Genomic DNA, 21,780 nt, shown 5'->3' with positions numbered 1-21,780 from the left:
AAAATAATTTCCTTCTTTCATAACTTTGATATGATTTTCAACAACCCATATTATACAGTGCTAGTCAAAAGTCCCCTCCCCCCCTCGTATCTTTGGAACGGGTATACTTATAATAATGAAATTTGGAGGGTGGAAATAAACGGATGTAGGCTTCTTAACTGGTCATAACAGGTGACGAAATAGTCATAAATGACGTCACAAGGCCACTGTGACCAAAAATTTTAAATGGGACCCTATGGCAAGTGACAGCTCGTTTGAAAGGTATTGAAAATACCTATTCAGTCATACCAATTTTGTTTGGGTTTCGGCTGATTTTGATTGATAAATTGAAGAAATACGAAAATTATTGTTTCGCATTTAATTAATAAAGATTTTAAAGTACGCCTCTGGTTCATTGTCAAAAAGGTTGACGTGTTTGAATTATCTACTTGTCAGAAGTGTTTATACCTTGAAAATTTACCTAAGCTATTGTTTAACGAGACGTTTAAGTGTTTACATAGGCAAAATGGTACGTACTGTAGCCGACAAAGTAGCAGCTATCTTAATAATTGGTGAATGTAGAAACAATTTCCATGCAGCGGAACGACTGTTTAATGAGAGGTACCCCGATCGCCCTATATCGAGGGTTTATTTGAGGGAGCTTCTTCGGAAGTTTGAAGCATCAGGTAGTGTTCAAGATGCCAAACGATCTGGTCGACCAACAATTAGTGATGACAAAAAAATTGACATACTTGGAGAAATGGTAGTGAACCCTACTTCTTCCACAGCCCAAGTTGCGTCTATCTGTGAAGTCAGTCAAAGGACAGTACATAGAGTGTTGGCTAAAAACAAATTTCATCCATACAAATTAAAAATGGTGCACCAACTTTCAGATGATGACCCCGACCGAAGACTAGAATTCTGTGAAACTATGTCCGATAAAATGAACCAACAACCAGGCTACATACAGACAATTTGTTTTAGTGACGAAAGTACTTTCTTTCTCAATGGAAATGTTAACACTCAAAATGTGAGGTATTGGAGTGACACAAATCCTCACATCTTTCGTGAAAAACATACTCAATTTCCAGAAAAAGTAAATGTTTGGGCAGGTATTTTGGGAAACCACATAGTTGGGCCTCTTTTTCTCAATGCTAACTTAACCGGTGAATTGTATCTGGAGATGTTACAAACTGATATTGAGGCGTTAATTCTTGAAATTCTAGAAGATAATCCAGATGAATTCGACAACTTGGAAATAACGTTTCAACAAGATGGTGCTCCTGCACACTATTACGGTGCAGTAAGACGTTACCTAGATGAAGAATATCGTGGTAGATGGATTGGACGACGAGGTTCGATCGAATGGCCAGCTCGGTCACCGGACCTTACACCATTAGATTTTTTTCTATGGGGGTACTTGAAATCTAAGGTTTACGCTACAGCACCTGACAGTATTGCCATTCTGAAACAACGAATTGTTGAAGAATGTAGGGCAATTTCCGCTGACACACTGGGACGAGTACGACAAGAGTTTAGCAATAGGATGCATTACTGCCAGGAAGTAGATGGAGCACATTTTGAACACTTATTATAAGAACTGGTTCTTAAATCTTTATTAATTAAATGCGAAACTATAATTTTCGTATTTCTTCAATTTATCAATCAAAATCAGCCGAAACCCAAACAAAATTGGTATGACTGAATAGGTATTTTCAATACCTTTCAAACGAGCTGTCACTTGCCATAGGGTCCCATTTAAAATTTTTGGTCACAGTGGCCTTGTGACGTCATTTATGACTATTGCGTCACCTGTTATGACCAGTTAAGAAGCCTACATCCTTTATTTCCACCCTTCAAATTTCATTATTAGAAGTATACCCGTTCAAAAGATACGAGGGGGAGAGGGGACTTTTGACTAGCACTGTATACTTCGTAATCAAAGAAAGGCACGAGGCTGATTACGTACTCGGAAATGGAGCTTAAAATAAAGTAAAAGCTGATGATACTGAGTTTGGTGGAAAGGCTGCTGCTTAATTAGTAAAAGCAGGTTGTGATGCACTGTTTGGAACCTTTGGTGTAGTAATGAATATTACTGGAGTTTTTCCCAACACCAAACTGTTATTTTAACACCTCGACACGTGTTTCAATCACCAAGTTATCATCTTCAAGAGGAAGATCAAACTGATGTTACTTACAGAGTTACCCTTATTTATAACATAGTTACCTCTTCTAGGTGCCTGCGTCTTAAGTGTCATGAACACAATATTGCCTTATCTACTAGTTTTTATTGTAACGAATTAAAGAATTAACTGTCCTTGCTGACTGGGACATCGGTCAGGGCCGGCTTCAGATTCATTACATTATGATCACATTATGTAATAGTCAGGTAAATATAATAACTATAATATTATCTCAACAAGCTATACAGAGAACTATTAGGTATTGGTCCACCATGGTTATTTATAATATTATTATGTTTATTCATTTCTACACTCTCATAGGCATCTAGATGCCTATGATGGTTGACTGCTGATTTTTCAGGTCTTACATATTTTAAGTGTGCTAAGTGTTCCTTATATCTTATTTCAATAGATCTTTTTGTCTGTCCATAATATTTTGCATCACAGTCCCTTACATTATGATTGTTTCTGCTGAATCGTCCGCATATTGACACATTCACCCAATATAGACTCATAAACACGGAACTGAAACATTTACCCAATTTGATGCATTTACCTTATTGTGACCTTTCACTCGATATCGACTTCCCACCTAGATTATGTTATAAATTCACTTATCTCTGAATTTTTTTTTATAATTTCATGCATCACACACAAGCTTCAGTGATTAGTATGTTTGTTTTCAAATTTTGTTTTACTTTCAATGAATTGATGGATTTAGCCGTTACTGCGTGGTAGGAAATCACAGTGAAGAAAAAAGAATTGAAACTTTCAATGTTTTTCACCACTTTTATTTTAACTAACGTTACTGCAGTTTCGTCCTATGAAGACATTTTGAAACTTACACTAAAGTAAAGTTACTTACAAATAAAAGTGGTAAAAACATAGAAAGTTTCAATTCTCTTGTCTTCACTGTTTCACTTTATAAACGAGTCATGATTTGTGTTTTATCGTAATATGCGCTGGTCAGGCCCTATCCCCCGAAGCCACGTAACATTCGGAAGGGCGCGCCAGCATTATCAACCAACGACCACTCTCCACACCGTGGGGTAAGTGATCATTGGGTCCGAGAAGCATCTAGCCTGAAGAAGCGCATTGAGCCAAGAATGACAACCTTCTGCATCTGTCCGGCTGCGGAGTTCGAAGATAAAATCTCAATATTTTAACCGTTTTTGCTCCTCTTTTCAGACGATATTCGTCTCGCCAGGAGCTGAAAACTCCACGACAAATATCATTGCGCTGGTGGTCGAAAAGAACTATATCAGGCTCATTAGCTTGTATGAGCATAAGAGTGGGGAACGGATAGTTCCAACAAATTCGGCAATTGTCGTTTCCCACAACGGATTCAATATCCCTCGGAGCATAGGGCAACAACATTTCGTTGAAGATAATTTAGGGCAGTTAATTTCGAACAAAAACAGTGTCTATTCAAGGAGTAATTTTAGAAACAAAATCAATTTTGTGAGAAATTTGAAAGTCAATAATACAAAATTATTAATTGAATATTGATTGATGAACGAAGTTGATAATATTTTGAATAGACTAAGTGATTTACCAGTACAAAAAATTCAGTAGTTAATGAAAGTAATACTGAACTTCTAATGCCAACAATTACAATGGCACAGTTCGAATAAACTGGGATCTTTTCAAGTGTCGACTCAATAATCTGAAACCTTCCGATGGTGACAATAACGCACCTAATAAGTTTATTGATAGGTGTGATTCATTGATTACTACCTATGAAATATTCAACGATGCATCTTCGACCAAAGATGTCTTTGAATGTATCCAGGAAAAATTGATTCGGAAAGCAGGGTACATGGTTGGAAATCGACCAGAACTGAGTGATTCAGTATAATCACTCAAACCTCTACCTGTCACTCAATTTGTATCCTCGACATACGAAATATTTGCCCTCGAATCTTTCACAAATCCCAAAGAACAGACAAATGACTATTTTCTATCAAACGGAAGTGACCTGAAAATCACAAACTGAATTCGTATTGACCTCATGAATTCAGAGGAAAATACCGCTATAATCAGAGTATGCAAAGAATATTCTGACATCTTCCTCAAACCAGAAGACGAATTGACATTTACATCAGAAATCAAATATAAGATAAGGACTACGGACGAAATACACGTATTCACCAAATCCCGTGCTTCCACAGAAAAAGAATCCAACGTCAGATCAATGACATGCTCGATAAAACCGCGTTCAATGTGGACCATGGTCACTATGAATACCTGTGACCACTGATTACTCAAATTTTGCAATAGGCGTCATATTATCCCAAAATGACCATCCAATATGTTACCCTACTTATTTGGTCGGAAAATTACAATATTTTCCGAACACAAACCCCTTCAGTGGCACTTTTCATCAAAAGAACCCAACTCTAGATTGGTACACTCGGAGAGTTTGAATACATTATGAAATCCAAAAAGGAAAAATCAAATTAAGCAGCTGATGTCCTTTCTAGAAACCTTTCCAACATCGATTTGGCTTTTGAATCCATTCAAAATAATTCAGGTTACGTCGACGAAATATTCAGAGACACATTGACAAATCCCAAAGGAATCCCCGAATTGGACGAATCCGTTCTCTAAGTTATTGAACCCATAAAAAATTGAGACAAAATAAATATACTGTATGACGTTCAAATCGTTCCTCCAAAAGAAAAAGAAAAAATTCTAACTTAGAAACTGTTCACACTTCACTTGAGAATCCTATATGCAGAACGCGCTTTAAATAAACATAAAAACCAAGTAATCATTACACTTGCGGTTATAGAAAAACTCGAGGGTAGAATCGGAAAAGTTTTTGAAAATTTTCGGTCATATGTCACATTACCAAATGAAAACTTTGAAAATAACATCGTCAAATTACTCAAAGGTTACATTGGTCTGAAGCAAAGGTCAGCTCTTCATTTCAAAACCCCCTCATTCCAAAAGATTTGAAGTAATACGATTCGATATCTTCTCAAAAATTCCTCTTTCAAAATTGTCGAATGTCCTACATTCCTCACTGATGTAGAAACATTAATTGGCCAAGAAGAAAAACTCACAACTCTCTGCATGTTTGACACTTCCCAGATCTGTTGAGGATGTATTGAAGAATATAGGTTTCCATATTCACCGTATTTATGCAAGAGTAGTGAAGTTTCAGGAATTTCAAGAGATTTCTCATAGTGAAATTCACAGAATATTGAGTCCTGCTAACACAAGACGGAAAGATTGCGCATCGTCGTGGCGCATCCTAATCTTGGTTTCAATCGACATGTTGCCGATTACATTGAGCCAGTTGTGATATTGTGTTAATTGTACCTAAACTCGAAAAAGTATTTTAGTTAATATTTTGTTTGAAATGGAGAAACTGTTTGTTAGGGATGGATGTGTGTGTGCCGCAAGAAACTGTTTCAATAAATCATTACGAAAAGAGATCTCAAAGTTTTTTACCTCAGAGCCAAGAAGATAAAATAATATCTGAGTATTATGTAGATAACTTTTCAATTTCGAGTTTTTTCCAACTAGTTTTACTAAATTATTCATTTCGATGTGTCAGGATTATTTTTTGTCAATATAAGATGATCTGTTGACTTAAAAGATGATAATAATAATGTCTTCATTTTTATCCGAAGTTCACTATTAATACTGCTCTGCTTGATGCTCAACCGAGTACAATTTACGAATATTATATCAATATTGTAAACACTTTTTGAAGCAAATACAACTAATATAGTAAATGATTCTACTCGAATTCAAATTGAAGGTAATTAACGTCATGAAGTGGTGGAAATCTGATTTTTGTAAGAAATGATATAATTTTCTTAGTAATCTTAAACTTTCCAATTGCGAAGTAGTAAATATAACAAAAACGTTAAATTGTATTGAATGTTGCCAAATTAAAATTAAGGGGACATTAGAATCATGGGATATTTTGAAATCAAAGGGTGTCTCATATTTTTATACCAGAAGAGTGAATCAGAATTTCTTCCAATACTTTTTTGGAAAAATGCGGTTACAAAATGAAAACTGTATGAATCCTACCACAATTCAATTTTCAATGTCTTTCAAAAAAATAATCTGTTTGGATATTATGAATTGCGAGACAGAACATTGTGAAGCGGACACAGATGAAATACTGTTAACAATTGTTGAGCTAAATCCTGAACAAGGAACTTATCCCATACCAAAAAGTAAATGAATTTATAGAACATATTACGAACATTCAGATCTTCTACAAAACAACTTTAGATCAAACCTAACCTAACCTAACCTAACCACAGACTCTGTCTGTGGTTATTTGACATACAGAGTCTGTGGTTATTTGATCTAAAGGTGTTTAAAAATCCATTCTTGTGAAATTTGTGAAAATTATGCCAAAGCCCATCAATATTCAGATGACACTAGTTTATTTTGTTATTTCAAAGCATATCAAAATGGAAATTTGGACACATTTGGAAATTTACAAATGTCTCATAATAATTTGTAATGTATACTTCCAACTTGGAAGTTGTTTTTCAACAATATTTTGAAACACTTTCCCATCATCGAAAAATCAATTTTGAACACCCTTGTGAACATTTTCCATACACTTTTCTCGCCAACCTGTTTGGTCGATTGACAATATTTTACTCCTTAGAATATGCTGATAGAAATTCCAAAAATGTTAGTTCAGGATCTAGCGAGAGGAAAAAGACAAATTTAATTATTTGGCGACACCAGTGAGTATTTCATTTTGTCATTCACAAATTGTTTGTGTTGATTATTTTTTTTTTACTTAAACATTTTATTTTATGGGAAAAAAGTTTCTGGCTCTCTACTAATCCATCTGGATACAAAAATGGGGGGAATCTCAAAAAATTAGTCACTCCTAAGAATATAACCCTTTCAATTTAAATTTTCTTCCATATTATATACCGCTGAAATATTTTTTTATGATTATATTGTGTATTACTTCATTTTCAATATTGAAATCGAGATCCATCAATAAGATTTGTCTATTTCTGCTCCAGATATGTCTATGCCTTTCATTTTTTCATGTGTCCTTACCAACATAATAAAAATATTAAAAAATATGAGAATGAAAATTTAAATATCATCGAAATATATTTCCAGATATTCTGGGGATATATTTCATCGTCACACGTTTTCGTGTGACGAAAATAATGGAGAAAAAACGTAATATGCCCGGAAACTGGAAAAAAAATTAAAAAGTCAGTACTGATTTTTTTTTGTTCCTTTTTGTTGAGAAACCTTGTCACATTTGTTTTGATCTGACTTCTAGATTCATCACTAAATCCGGTCCACTTCTGAAAAATTTTATGTTTTTCTTGCATCTTTAAAGAGGTAGTACAGAAAGTATTGTATTTTCATTTTGTTTTTAGGAAACCTTCTCACATTTTTCATTCTCAGAGACATTGCAAAGTAACGTAGTATTTTCATGATCTACAACTCTGATTACTGGAATCTTTTCTAAATACCGACTAGTAAGTAATGGCAATTTCCCTAAATAAAAAGTATCAAGAAATGTTCTGACAAAATTATTGATACTCACCTAGGTAAACTAAGGCAAGACACGTTCATAATTAAACCACCGCTAAAATTGAATATAATAATAAACAGGATAAATTGCCAATCTTCATCAAAAACCACCGGTAAATGACTTCTTGGTTGGGCATTGCAAAAAAAAATAAATGACACGGAAAGTATCAGTCTAATCATCGATACACCCATCCAGACGGGATAATTGGTTTTCTGAAAAATAAGTGTCAGTTGTTAATATTCAAGCATTATACATATTTTCAAGCAGAATATTAAGATAGTAATTGAAATAAAAATTCAATTATAATTTTCAAGATAGAAATTAATGAAGTAGTTTACGTGAATATTATGAGACGAAGAATTTACTATAGGTTGATTTCTAATAAAATAATTCCAATATAATAATAATATCATATTCATTATTGAAATTTTCTTCTCTGGCTGGAAAACTCATAAACGTTGTACAGTAAAGAGGGTTTTCCTCCAAACGGACAATACAAAAACCAACCAGAAATTCCGAAGTTCTCATCATAATTGCAACATTTCACTGACAGTTTTGAAACATGTACGAGCAGTATTGCGACTGTTTCGATTGTGTTTTTCGAATCCAATCTGAACTCGGGAACATAAAAGGGTTTGTATCTGTTTCCGTACGTTCAACTGAAAACTCATTGAGGTATTGTATAATCTAGCGACTAATGATAACTTCGAAGGGGATTATGTTCAGCATTCGCTTTATAGATTTCATAAACAATACTTCTCGCAAAGAAATTAACATCATGAAAATTAAGAAACTGAAGAAAGTAGCAAGTTTACTTTCCATCAATGAAAATATCAACTTCATATAGATAGTATTCTGCTTGGATATGTTTTATTTCTAAACTAATAACAAATTAATGGTATTGTGTTGTGCAACATTTGATGAAGAGAGCAGTCAAAATCTAATTTTAATTTACTTACAAATGAACAATATTGATATTGAGAGTTTAACAAGATCATAAACGAACATCTGACCTAAAAAATTTCACCATCACAAAAAGCGGTAGCCAGAATCTACAAATAATTGACGTTAAGGTGCTCACACACGTCCACAGTGATAAAATGAGAAACGATGAAACGGAAATTACTTTGAATATGATGAAATAGTGAGAAACAGGAGTGAGTTGAAAAACATTATTGAAGCTAGTGAAGTACGAGTCAGTCTGAAAATTGAATCCCTCAAGATTAAGGTGAAGAGTTTAGAGAAAGAAAATCTAGAACTCAAAAATAAAGTTGAGTCACTAGAGAAAGAGAATAGAAAGAAAAATCTAGTCATTTTTGGGCTCGACAAAAATCCTAAAGAAGTATCAATCGATTTCATATGTAACCAAATCAAACAACTACTTGATGTTAACCTATTACATTCAGACATTAGCCATATTTATAAATTGGGAAATGATGAAAATTCTCCTATAAAACTTGAGTTGGTATCACAAATGAAGAAAAAAGAAATCCTTCAGAATTGCCGCAAACTGAAAGGATCAAATATATATATTGCCCACGATCTGACCGAAAATCAAAGGAATGAGAATAAAATTTTGAGAACTTATTTAATGCAAGCTAGAGAAAACACCCAAAATCGGTGTTATATCAGAGGAAATAAACTCTTTGTGAATAATATTGCATATACCATTGAAGACCTGGAATACGAAGAGAACCCACACCCCAAAACTAATAGTGCCCCGTCAACACCAAGTACTCATTCAAATCAAATACCCGAAACAGAAAAGGAAGAACAAAGCCAAATTTCACAAACTCGCCTAAATACAGGAGAAAAGCAAACATCCACAGAGACTGAAAATACTTCAAAAGCAGCTCCTTCAAAAAAGTTACCTAAGCAAATCGTTCCGCCATTAACTAAAGACATGGAGGATCAGACTTAGATCTAATAAGTGAGTTGAAATAGTTGACATTCTTCTGTTAACACTACCTTCTGTTTAGTTATTGTTCCAAATTCTTGAATGTTTTTACTATAATTTGTTAATTGAAATAATCATTCAAATTTTATACCCAAATATTCGTTTTCTTACTCAAGTACCGAATTGAAATGGACCCCTACATTCGTGACTTTGTAGTTGAAAAATTGAAGACATATCCACTCAGTACCGCAGAAGAAACGAGTGTCATTTCGAAAATAAACGATACAAAAAACTTTAAAATTATTCATTTGAACATTTGCAGCATTGGGTGTCATTTAGATGAATTTCTAATATTTATGAAGACCATAGATACAATTTTCGACTGCATTGTTTTTTCAGAAACTCGCATTGTCTCGGATATATCTATCGATAATATTGAGGGTTATAAAACATTGTACAATTATGGATACTATAATCAGAATGATGGTATAGTTGTTTTCATAAAGTCAGAAATATACCTATCGCATAGTTTGATAGAGTTAAATGGTAGCAATTTGTTGAAAATAAATGGGAAATTTGAAGAAAAAGAAATTATTATTAATGCATTTTACAGATCACCAGCCACTAATGCTGAAATTTTTACGAATGAATTAGGTAACATTTTGAACGAAGAAATCGAAAATGTTGACTATAGCCTCATTATTGGTGATGCAAACATTGATCTTCTGACAGATAATCAAGTTCCAAAATATTATCTGGATACTCTTGGTGAGCATGGTTTTCGTTCGGCAATCAATACTCCTACTCGGGAGCAAAGGGAATCGAGTACATGTCTGGATCACCTTTTTGTCAAAGCAAAAAATAATGACTTCGATAAAATGTTACCATAACAATTGCATCATCTATAACAGACCACTATACTATACTACTGCAAATCGTTCTGAGTGGCAAACCAAATACTTCTAACGAGCGTAAAAACAAATATCATGAGCAAATTCAGGAAAATAAATTAACACAAACAATTCAACTGATAAATTGGGATGAAATACTTTGTAGCCCAGATTTGAATTCTATGACAGACGCATTCATAACTACTCTACAAAACTGTATTAGAAATTGCACAAAATACACTAGGATAAAACATAAAAATATAAAAAAAAATAAGTGGATAACAAAACATTTGGTTTATTCCGTGAACGAAAAAAATAGATTGTATCGTGACACAAAATGAAACATTGAAGAGGAAATTTTCAGAGTTCAAATTAAAAAAGCTAAAAAAGATTATTATAAGAAAAGGATAAGTAATTAACAAAACGTATCAACGAAACTATGGAAAACTGTAAATGAAATGTTGAATATCCAGAAGAGTGAAGAAACAAACACCATTAGAGATCAAAACGGCAGGATGATAAACGAACCTTCTGAAATCGCAGAGAAATTCAATGATTTCTTCATTAATATCGGCAAAAACTTAGCAAAACGAATTGAGAAGCCCATAAATTATGTAGAACATAAAAAAATTCATGAGAAAACAATTTTTTTGAATCCGACGGATGAACAGGAAATAAAAAATGTTATATATGAACTGAAAAATGAAAAGGCTCCGGGAATCGACGGTTTAAAGGCAGAAACATTAAAACTCATAGCAGACTATATAAAAAAACCATTAAATATTATAATTAATAAATCTCTGGAAACAGGTGAATTTCCCTCTGCCTTTAAGCTGTCGGTAGTCACGCCTATTTATAAAAGCGGAGATAAAACTGATATGATTAACTATAGACCTATTTCCTTGATTTCAAACCTCGCCAAAATACTAGAAAAAATTTTGAAAACTAGATTGAGCAAATTTATTAACAAATATGGATTACTTTCAACAACACAATACGGTTTTAGGGAGGGAAAATCTACCCAGGACGCAATTCAGGTCTTAACTGGAGACATATACAATGCATTAGATGAAGGTATTCCATCAATAGCAGTATTTATAGATCTCACGGGTGATGTCATCACCCGAAGACGATTGTAGATACCAACAATCGAAACGTCGTGAACTAACGTGACTTGGAATCTCTACACTTTTTTATTTTTTTATCATTTTCTTTTTTCATTTCTTTAACTTTTTTATTCAATTATTATATTTTTACTTGTAGGTTATTTCATTATCATTTCATTTCAGGTTTATTGTTGCTTAATATAATTGTTATTTTCAACTATTCTTTTTTAATTATTCTTTTTTACTTGTTTCAGGGATTTCAAATCATTTTATATAGTAGACAATGGAAGTCCGAACTAGTGAAATTATTATTATTATTATTATAATAGAGATGATCAGTCCGTTTGGTCAAAAAACATCTTCGGAGAAGTAAATTCAGTTGAACTGAGGTTTTTGTTCCAGAAATTTTTTGTTGTTATCAATAGGGATATTAAAAATCTCTTTATATTCCACCACATTAACTTTTGATACTATCAAAATGTGTTCATGCCCTGAAACAATGCTTACGTCATTATCATATTTCGTTCAGGGAAACGAAGAAATTATTATATTCTAATACATACAAATTTCAATACCAAACTCGGCATCAGGGGATATTTTTCAATATTCATCCATTCAACTCTCTAACTACCTGTTAATCTCTTTTCATTACGTTAAGTCTCTTACCGTAACACTTCCCCAAGAAAGTATTCTTCCCACCATGCTACTAATATCGGATAGCAGAAAAGTGATGACTGGAGTGAAATATTTTCCTGAAATTTGAATATAAAAAAAAATATATGAAAAATAAATGAAGTAATAATGAAGTTATATGAATTTTTAAACCTTAAGAAAAAGAATCATATTCGAAATATTAACTCGCATTATATTTTCAATTTGAATTCTATTTGGAAATTATCTTATTTCATTTGGAAATTGGTATATTTTTCATTATTCAGTGATAATGGTTACTGTGCAGTTTTATTGACACGTATAAAGCAGCGCTGACACACATCTTTTCAGCTATCAGAAAACAGATGTCCTAATTGTTATACATTCGCGAGCGTCTCAGCGGCTATTATTTCGATACTGAAAGTACTAACTCATAACTTTTCATCAATAAAATGTGATCTCATTTGAAAAGTATCAACCTTTTGAAATTTCTTGAACATTTCTGACGCCAACTCTACGACTATAAGCCTCACTCTATCAATATTTTAGGACATAGTAGGTCAGATTAGGTTCCAATGTAAGTTGGCAGTTCAAGTATATGTTGAGTGAATCAGTCTAGTACCAATGCCGACGGCATTGCTTAAATGATGAAACTGTTTACAGAGTTCTTCCTTGCAAGGAAGTCAGCAGTTCCGTTACTTCCCAGACTAATGTTGTCAGGAATCCAGGTCAGAGATAATTTGTGGAATTCTCCCATTGAAGCTCACTTACAACTCAGATATTGCTCGGTAAAAGTCAAGAGCTTCTAACACCGCTGCTCAAGAATATTTGCATTGATTTATGTGATAGGTTGGTTTTTGTCAATCTTTCCACACCCAAATCAATTATGTAGATTCCCTCTTGAGATACGATCACATAAGTCTCTAGGCAGGTCGATATCTCTGTTCTAGGTCTACAACTGTATACTTCTACTACAGAATCTGAAAGTGTTTTCACCTTTATATTTTTGACTTCCGGAAGATCCGATCCTCTTTATTTTGAATTAGAAGGTGGCAGTTGATAGTTTTAACTGTTAAGGACATCAAGTGTGAAGCATGAGCCTGTTTTGTGCAATTGGCAATATTCAGAATTCTATATGATTTTCATTCAGCCTTTGTTTCCAGAAAGATGTGAAGAGTAGGTTTAGAAGAATTTCCATGATAGCTGACGGTGTGGTATAATAAGAACCAGATATAGGTACGTATATATGATATTCAAACTCGAAACATATCCAATGGAAATATTATATGTTTGGAAAAAATTATGTTTTTGGAAAGAAATTTTTCTACTTTCCACTCTCCACAGTTAGATGACTACATGTCAGCTCCATTATCACCACTAATTATTATCTTCATCATCACTAGAATATAAATAATAAAAAAATAAATAATAGAACAAAATTTAAATTTTTTTAGTCACTATTTAACCTTTTTTGTGCAATACATAATTTGTCCTTTGTGTAAACTGGCCCATAGCTGTTTTCTTGGAAATTTTTGACGTATTCAATGATACATTTTCAAAATGTATTATCCAGATTTCGAAGGAAAGAGGAATAGAGGAAAGAAGTTGCAAGTACTTTTATCAAAGGAGTAGTAGAGGCACGTCAGAAGGATTTTCTCATCGTTTTTTTTTAACCTTTCAATGGAAAGTGAAGTACTGTACTGACCTAGTCATCTGTATAGCAGCAGGTCCTGGATATTATAGCTGGAATAATGATGAAGGGCTGAACATTAGCCTGACGAATTTAAATTCCAACAACAGGATCAAGATATAAGGATAACAACTAATTTGGGCTTTCATATGTATCCAGCCAAATAATTCCCATCAAAAATGGTTTTTGCATTTATTTCTGTTTTTATATTATTGACTACCTAATTCTGTAGTGTTCTCTGACGCACGGATTTCTCTGTTCTATAAAATCGAACATGTGAAACATTTTTCTTATAGTGAGTTATTCTAGACCAATATACTTTCCATCGTAATCCTCACAGTTTATGGGATAATGCCAGGTTTTTTCCTTTTCAGTCGTCTCGTCTTACAGGTTGTCTAACACAACACGAACATACGAGCAGATTTCAAAGCCACTTTTCTGTTGAATTTTTCAAAAATCCGGACAGTAACCTGGTAGATTGACGTAGGTGGTTTACTTCACTCATCAGCCGCTGTGTGAACCGATGGTTCAAACCGCAAGACCGGACGATTGATTTTCACTTCCTATCGTCGAACCCGTGTTAGAAATCACACGTTAAAAGGCAAAGAGATTTCAACCTATTTTTAACAGAATACATTGGTGTATTTTAGTTTATGAGAAACAACTAGGAATTTTTAATATTCATCTTTCTGAAAACTCGAGTATTCAGAAAGAAACTCTCTGAATGTTGGTTTCCCAATTAACTCATCCTTCTTATTACTTACTCGTTAGTTACTTTCAGCTATTTTCTTGATGATTTTTATCTGATTTCATATTTATATATATATATATATATATATATATATATATATATATATATATATATATATATATATATAATAAACTACCACTAACTGGATTGAAATATGAACTAACCATCAATCCTCACATCAGAATAATTCCAAATCACAATTGTCAAGAAATATATCAAGCATTATTTGAGTCAACAATTCTGAAATTAGTTACCCACACCTGAATATGAAAGATTTCTAGTGATTGATGAATAAAATTATTGCCACTGATGGAAATAAAGTACTCACTTCCCCAAGTACCATCCATATAATATTGAGATATCACTAAGCTTGTAACTGAAGGATGAACGCAAGTCATTGCAAACAGTACCATAAATAGAATAACACCAGGAGGCCATACATCCTTCGCAACTTCTTTCACTTCTGACCAAGAAAATTTTTTATCTTTCCTTTTTTGATCTTCTACGCTGTCTTCCGAATAATAGGTATATAACTTAATGTATTTCATTCCTAAAGTCAATAAAATTTGTGCCACTACCATAAAAGTTCCCGTTAAAAAATAAATAAGTGCTCCATCTATGTCTGAGTCGGTGACGGATATAGAAATAATCTGAATGAAGTCTGTCAGAATTCCTCCACCTGTTCCCAACAGAAATAGATTCAGGAACTTACTGGGAAACTTCGTCAGTAACACCATCGAAAACATTTGGTAGATGGCAACTGTGGCTGAAAAATTAATAAAATAATTCTAAAATGATTATTTGAATTACATCGGGAGTATTCTGATATGTGAAAGAGACCATTTTCAAACAAATGTAATGCACAGATTTCTAAGTGGGACGTATTTCTCAATGTCATTAGATATTTTTATAACTTTTCCTCAACTGTATCTTGTTTACAATATTGTATACTGAATAATCCCAAAAAGTATAGTACTGGAACTGAAGAAATAACATACCATCTACATTTTCGCCACCTCCCCCTTTTTTGTGAAAGTTTATTCGATTCCTGAACTGAGCAAGTACTTGTGCAAAGGTGGGGTGAAACCATACCAGTGTTATTATTAAACCAACTCAGGTTACACAATCATAACAACCTATATTTTCATTCAAATTGTTCAATCTATAAAACTCCTTGAAAATACGTATACTGAGGTTTTTTTATGGAAACATACTAATCACAGTGGAATTTAAATCATTTACCGGAAACAATTTCTTACCAGACAGACAAAAGACTGTTCAAAATACCGGTATACTGATGAAATGTCCTTATCTATCCATATAATAACACAACATAAAAATCATTCGAATGAGAACTGCTTGTTTCCGTAGTGGAAGCTGGAGGGAAAAAAAACAGTCTTTCCATCAAGACTATCTATAGGTTTCCAACGATGCTAGTGATGACGTCTTGGTGGTCGTTGAGGTCAACAAATATATCCTAGATAATTTAAATACACTCTGTTGGTCCCGAAAGTGTTCAAAATTTCCATGTTTCGGAAGGTTGAAAATTGATTCTTTTCTCAATAAAAATGAAATATTAGTTTGATATTCCCATGAAATTACTCGATTTCAGTTATTCATGAGATACATATGCTGGGGACGTAAAATGTCCAACTTTCCTGCTTTCAAACAAGATTTGATCCATGAAGTCTAAAAACATTTACTTAAAATGTATCATTTCTAATCCTTTGGGTGGAAAATAATAGTGTAGTCACTTGTCATCGTCAAATGAAAATAAGGGTTAGTTTTATATTCTTTCAAGAATCTGTAAACTGAAGATAAATATCGCTCAGAAAATTTTATTCAAAACTCTTTCTAATTTAACATACTTTCAAACCGTTCATTCATGAAAACCAGACTCCATTCCATAATGTTAGAAATGAATTTGTAAACAAACTTCATTTTTATTAGGAAGGGTACAGAAAACATAGCGATAAAATTATGAAGAATTTGAAGGCTCGCCTACCAAAACAGAGTTTTTCAGCTATTTTTTTATGCAAACCCATGAAACGAGGATTGAAATGAAGGCTAGACCACCAAAACTGCGATGAAACGCTTCTTCTAATAGCGATATATCTAACATAAATAAAACTATCTGTAACATCTGAGTGTCATTATTCTTGAATCATGCGTGACCCTCAGGGTCTAGTTGTGCATCATTCTCACAATTCCAAGTCACCGTCCTAACCAAATTGAACCAATGTAATCAAATATTCAAATAGTTTTGTGACTGAATAGGTTTGATTTGATATTATTATGACAGTGACTAGACCTTTACTCTACTGAGACAACTCAAATGGATATGCAAATCAAATAAAACTCACCAATACATTGAACAGGTACAAGAGATTGTAATGAAAAACGAATTTCTACACTTCACTAATTCACATAACCTCACGAAAATAAGACAACAATACTTCAATTCAAACTCCACCTCGAATACCAAACATTCATAACTGATATTCAGAAATATCAATATCCCAATCAAAATTTATTTCAGATTCGAATCAAAACATCATTCTGAATAGTAACAATCTCATTAAAGTCGGAAAGAATACGCGACATACAGATAATGCATTCAGCCTCGTCACTCGGGTGCTGGCTTTGCGGTCTCATGTCAAAGCAACAATGAAATCCTATCTTTGACAATTACGAATTTAGTCAGCTGAGGATATTTCAGAAAGCAATCCTCATGAATACCACTTGACCTGAAAATGTCTTAGCTGAATTTCAATTTTTTAAACTCAAACTTTGTTTTTTTGTGCAATACCAATCCAGCCACTATCAAAAGTCGCATGCTAGTTACTTTCATGATATTTGTAAAAAACAAAATTTTCATTTTTTGCGTATTGGGTATTACATTGGATAAACGGAAATGAGTTTGGAAACAATTTTCATTGAAATCATATTCATCACCTGTTTGCAGAATTTCGAAACGAATAGAAAACTGCTGATAACTCAAGAATTTTACCAGTATTGGATAGAAAAGTGAAAGACCCATCAAACGAAAAGTGATCTTTTTACTTGGAAAAAGTTAATATCGCCTTCCCGGGAATATAGAGCAATACTTTCAATAAAATATTATTCTGTCAATTTTCCTAAGCTGCGTTCATTCCCAGATCTTTGTCCAATTCATTGTGCTCGTCCATGAACTTTTAATTTAAGAAACTTTCGGTAGCCCCCTCTCTATGAAAAGAGAAATGAAACTTTCTATGTATTTTACCGCTTTTATTTGTAACTTACGTTACTGCAGTTTCGTCTTATACGGACATTTTCAAACTTATACAATAAACTCCGTATAAGACGACACTGCAGTAACGTTAGTTACAAATAAAAGTGGTAAAAAACATAGAAAGTTTCATATCTCTTTTCATTATGTTTTCCTACCACGTAGTAACGACTACATCCATCAATTTATCAGTCTCCTCTCTCCCATATAGGTAGTATGTAGTATTTATGTTGTTTTTTTTTTCGATATTGCCTCTGCCATTGACTTTTCGTAGTAATTATTAATATTTTAAATTATATACATGAATTCTGAAACAGTTTTCTCGAATTCTTCCTCAACTAATGAAATATTGAGTATTTTGAGTTATTTCTTATATATTTTATGAGATTCATTTTACATCATTTGTGTGATTATTATTCACTTGTTGAAAATATATGTAACTCTTATGTACCCATAACTCTCCAATGTGTGATATGGTGATATTAAATTTTAGATACCTACTCCCTGCCATTTGAGAGATGTGAGACTGTTGATAAACACTTCTTTCCATGGTATATTCAATCATGATTTTTATATTACAATTTTTGTTTGTACGAATAGCCCCTTGTTCGATATGCCATATTGTGATTAAATGAATGGAATGAAATGACATTCAAAATACTCACCGCTATTCAGTCCTGTCAGTATCATCGCCAAGGCAAAAAATTCCGTCTGCCCTAAAAAGTAGGGAAAATTATTTTTTTCCAAAGTGAAAATTGTGAGTTGGATTATATATTTTTACATTTTTGCTACACACACTAAAAATCAGTCTGACATCTAAAGTTTTCAAGTAAGAGAAAATTCACTGTATATAATGACTAAGAATCGAAAATTTTGATCTAAGAAAATGTATCAACAGTTTTACACAGGAAGTACGACTGCTAGTTATCATCATTTTTGGAAAAAAATGTAGCGGATGACATCGAAAACATTGTACACAGCGTTATTCAGTTGTTTGTGAGGTAAGGAGTTTGAAATGCAGAATCAACATGGAGTTATTTGAATTTGATATTTTTAATTCTGAAATAATGTAAAATTCATACAAGGTCAAACGGAAATCAACCCAAGTCAAGAATTTGAATGGAACAGGGTACATTTTTTTGACCATTCGATTGGTGGCCACTTCTTCTCAAAATGACTGCGAAGGTGTCATTCCTCCCAAATTCAATATGACGGCACTATGACATTATCCATAGACATATTTTGAAGCAAATCCAAGAAGGGATAAATAAAGGACGTATTTGCCCAGTTTTTCGATGGAAATTTAAAAATTTCAATATGTTAGGAATTGAGAATGTAAATAGCTAATAACTCAGAATACTATAGAGTAGCTTTGATACTTTCACTTCTTCACTTACAGAAAAAATGAAAAACTCAGTGTCTTCGACATTTTCTTGTAGTGACTTCAAAGTCAAAGCTTGAAGAATATCACTCCCAAATAAGATTTTTTAGATGAATAAATGGCATTTGAGAATCAAGAAAGAGTACGTGGATTGATGAATTATTCAAGTTTTTGAATTTTTATCTAAAAACTGGAAAATTCCGTCGATCCTTTTTCTCTACGTCGAGTTGTTTAACAAAATTTCTTTAGATGACGCCATAGTGCCACCATATCGAATTTGAAGAAAATGAGTCCCACGCTAATATCTTTAATGGAAATGGCTACAAGTGTTATATCATTGAGCGAATGGTCAAAAAAATACAGGATTTTAATAAAAATTCTTGACTTAGGATCATTTCTGGTTGACACTGTATATATTTTCAAGTGGTTTATCATCAAAAATATTGGCTTCGATGAACTATACCTTTATTCCGAATTGCAAATTACATACATCATAACAACTGAATGGGGTCGTCATCCCGTTTAGCGCTTTCTATAGTATTGTGCAAAAGTTAATATCGGCAGTATCACAGTCAGCAATATTATTTGCAGATACATCATCCTGAATTTTTATTGAGTTTTCTATTTTTTCAAAAAAAATATTCCACCAGCAGATGCTGTTTCATTTTCAATAAAACGCAAAATTTCATTTGCCAATGACATTTTGCTTGACAGACTGTCATCGATATATATTTCAGTCGTAGACTGAGGCTGCCTACAAAGAAGCATGTGAAAATTGATGAATTTCCCCATCTGACATTAGAGTACAACAGTGGTATAATCCCTATTTCATACAGTTTAGTGCATGTGTACTGAATTTACAACTGTCTTGTTTGGAAACAAGTACGAAATATCAAATTTTATGTGTTAATCGAAGAAAAAATATTTCAATAGATATGACCAGATCAAAACTAACAGAATATCTATCAATCTTAGTATCTAAAGAATCTTATGATTAAAATGAACAGGCTGGTATTGATTTGATGCATAAAATTGCAAAATGATTTTCAAAAAATAAGCTGTATATAAACTCAGCGGAAACTGATTTTTTTATCTTCCATACAAGACAAAAACAAATTGAAAATATCAACCTGACCTTAAACAACACTAACGTGAACCGTAATACCTCTGTTGAGTTCTTAGGTCTGAATATAAATGATAAACTGAATTGGGAAACCCACATATACCTACTCTAATAAAATATATTAACACCAAAATATTTCAAATACGCTGTATGTATAATTTGGTCCTGAGAGCTCCAGTAATGAAAAACTTCTATTTTGCAGACATTCAGTCGAGACTGGCATACGGAATTATAGTATGAGGACAATCATCTGCTGCTCTACGTCTCTTCATTACACAGAAAAAGTGTATTCGTGTCATGTTTCGCAAACCCCAACAAAAATCTAGTAGACCTCTCTTTATAAAGCTACAAGTATCGCCCCTTATTTCTCTTTACATATTGGCAACTGCTACATTTACATGTTACATTTACAAACATAGAAATACTTTGCTCTGTCATGATGACATTCATGGTCGTTCCACCCGGAATCAGCATTTGCTGAATACTCCTCAAAACAGAGTGAACCTATCCCAAAACGGTCCTCTAAGCATCAGAATTCGAATTATTAATAAAATTCTCCAAAATATCACAGATGAACCTACCAATTTCAGATTCAAGAAGTCACTGAAAAAAGTACTAATTGAGGGTGCGTTCTATACTTTGGAAGAAACTGGAAGAACTGAAATCATTTGTTTCAATAATGTTTGTAATGTGTTTTACTTTATACACTCTAAATGAAATGTTCAATCATCTGTTTTAGCGACTGTTTTAGTGATGTTAGTAATGTGTTTCATATGTATATACATTTTTTATATTTATTCCTTAGAATACTCTATCTTTGAATGAGATATTCTTGTGACTGTGACATTTCCAATATCATGTAAATGATCCAGATGGAATGAAAGAATTATTATTATTATTATTATGAATGTGTCGTAGTATGTGTGTAATTGCATATTTTACCTTGATATTCAAATTGTACTGTACTCTGTCTGTACTTGTACTTGTCATTTTAACATTTAACTTTCACTCTGTAATTTTGCTCTATAATCCAAATTTTTGATATGTCTTATACCACTTGTGGTCTTCAGATTAATACATTTGATTGACTGATTGATTAAAATATTAATGAAGATTTTTTTCCTCGATATTTCGCTAGTTTGACAGAATGAACTATCTACAAACGCAAAGTGCCTTCATTCGAATAATATTTGTTATTGTTTTATAATTTCATGATTTGTATTCATCTGAATTCACTAGTCTAGTGAATCCAATCAATCATTTCGTTGTGCATTGTAAAAAATATGATTTTTCAATATTATGAATGATCCTAT

The 21,780-nt window shown here is 32.9% G+C and overlaps 1 protein-coding gene across 2 annotated transcripts in view; it reads right to left on the bottom strand.

Annotated features, from left to right (window-relative positions):
* LOC111510455 (equilibrative nucleoside transporter 3) overlaps positions 1 to 21,780 on the bottom strand; it is a 40,221-nt gene that overhangs the window by 2,048 nt on the left and 16,393 nt on the right. The window contains exons 4-7 of one of the 2 annotated variants that reach the window (XM_074173895.1): positions 18,629 to 18,679; positions 15,024 to 15,461; positions 12,270 to 12,355; positions 7,723 to 7,922 (exon numbers count right to left, since the gene is read on the bottom strand). In XM_074173895.1, coding sequence (XP_074029996.1) covers positions 7,723 to 7,922; positions 12,270 to 12,355; positions 15,024 to 15,461; positions 18,629 to 18,679 — 775 coding nt within the window. The remainder of the gene's footprint in view (positions 1 to 7,722; positions 7,923 to 12,269; positions 12,356 to 15,023; positions 15,462 to 18,628; positions 18,680 to 21,780) is intronic. The other variant, XM_074173896.1, reaches the window with a different exon arrangement.

This window comes from Leptinotarsa decemlineata, unplaced genomic scaffold, assembly GCF_025532065.1.
Source record: "Leptinotarsa decemlineata unplaced genomic scaffold, Ldec_3_MD MMD2_tig00000505_RagTag_RagTag, whole genome shotgun sequence".
Lineage (NCBI taxonomy): Eukaryota > Metazoa > Arthropoda > Insecta > Coleoptera > Chrysomelidae > Leptinotarsa > Leptinotarsa decemlineata.
This window is presented reverse-complemented; position numbering and strand designations above follow the sequence as displayed.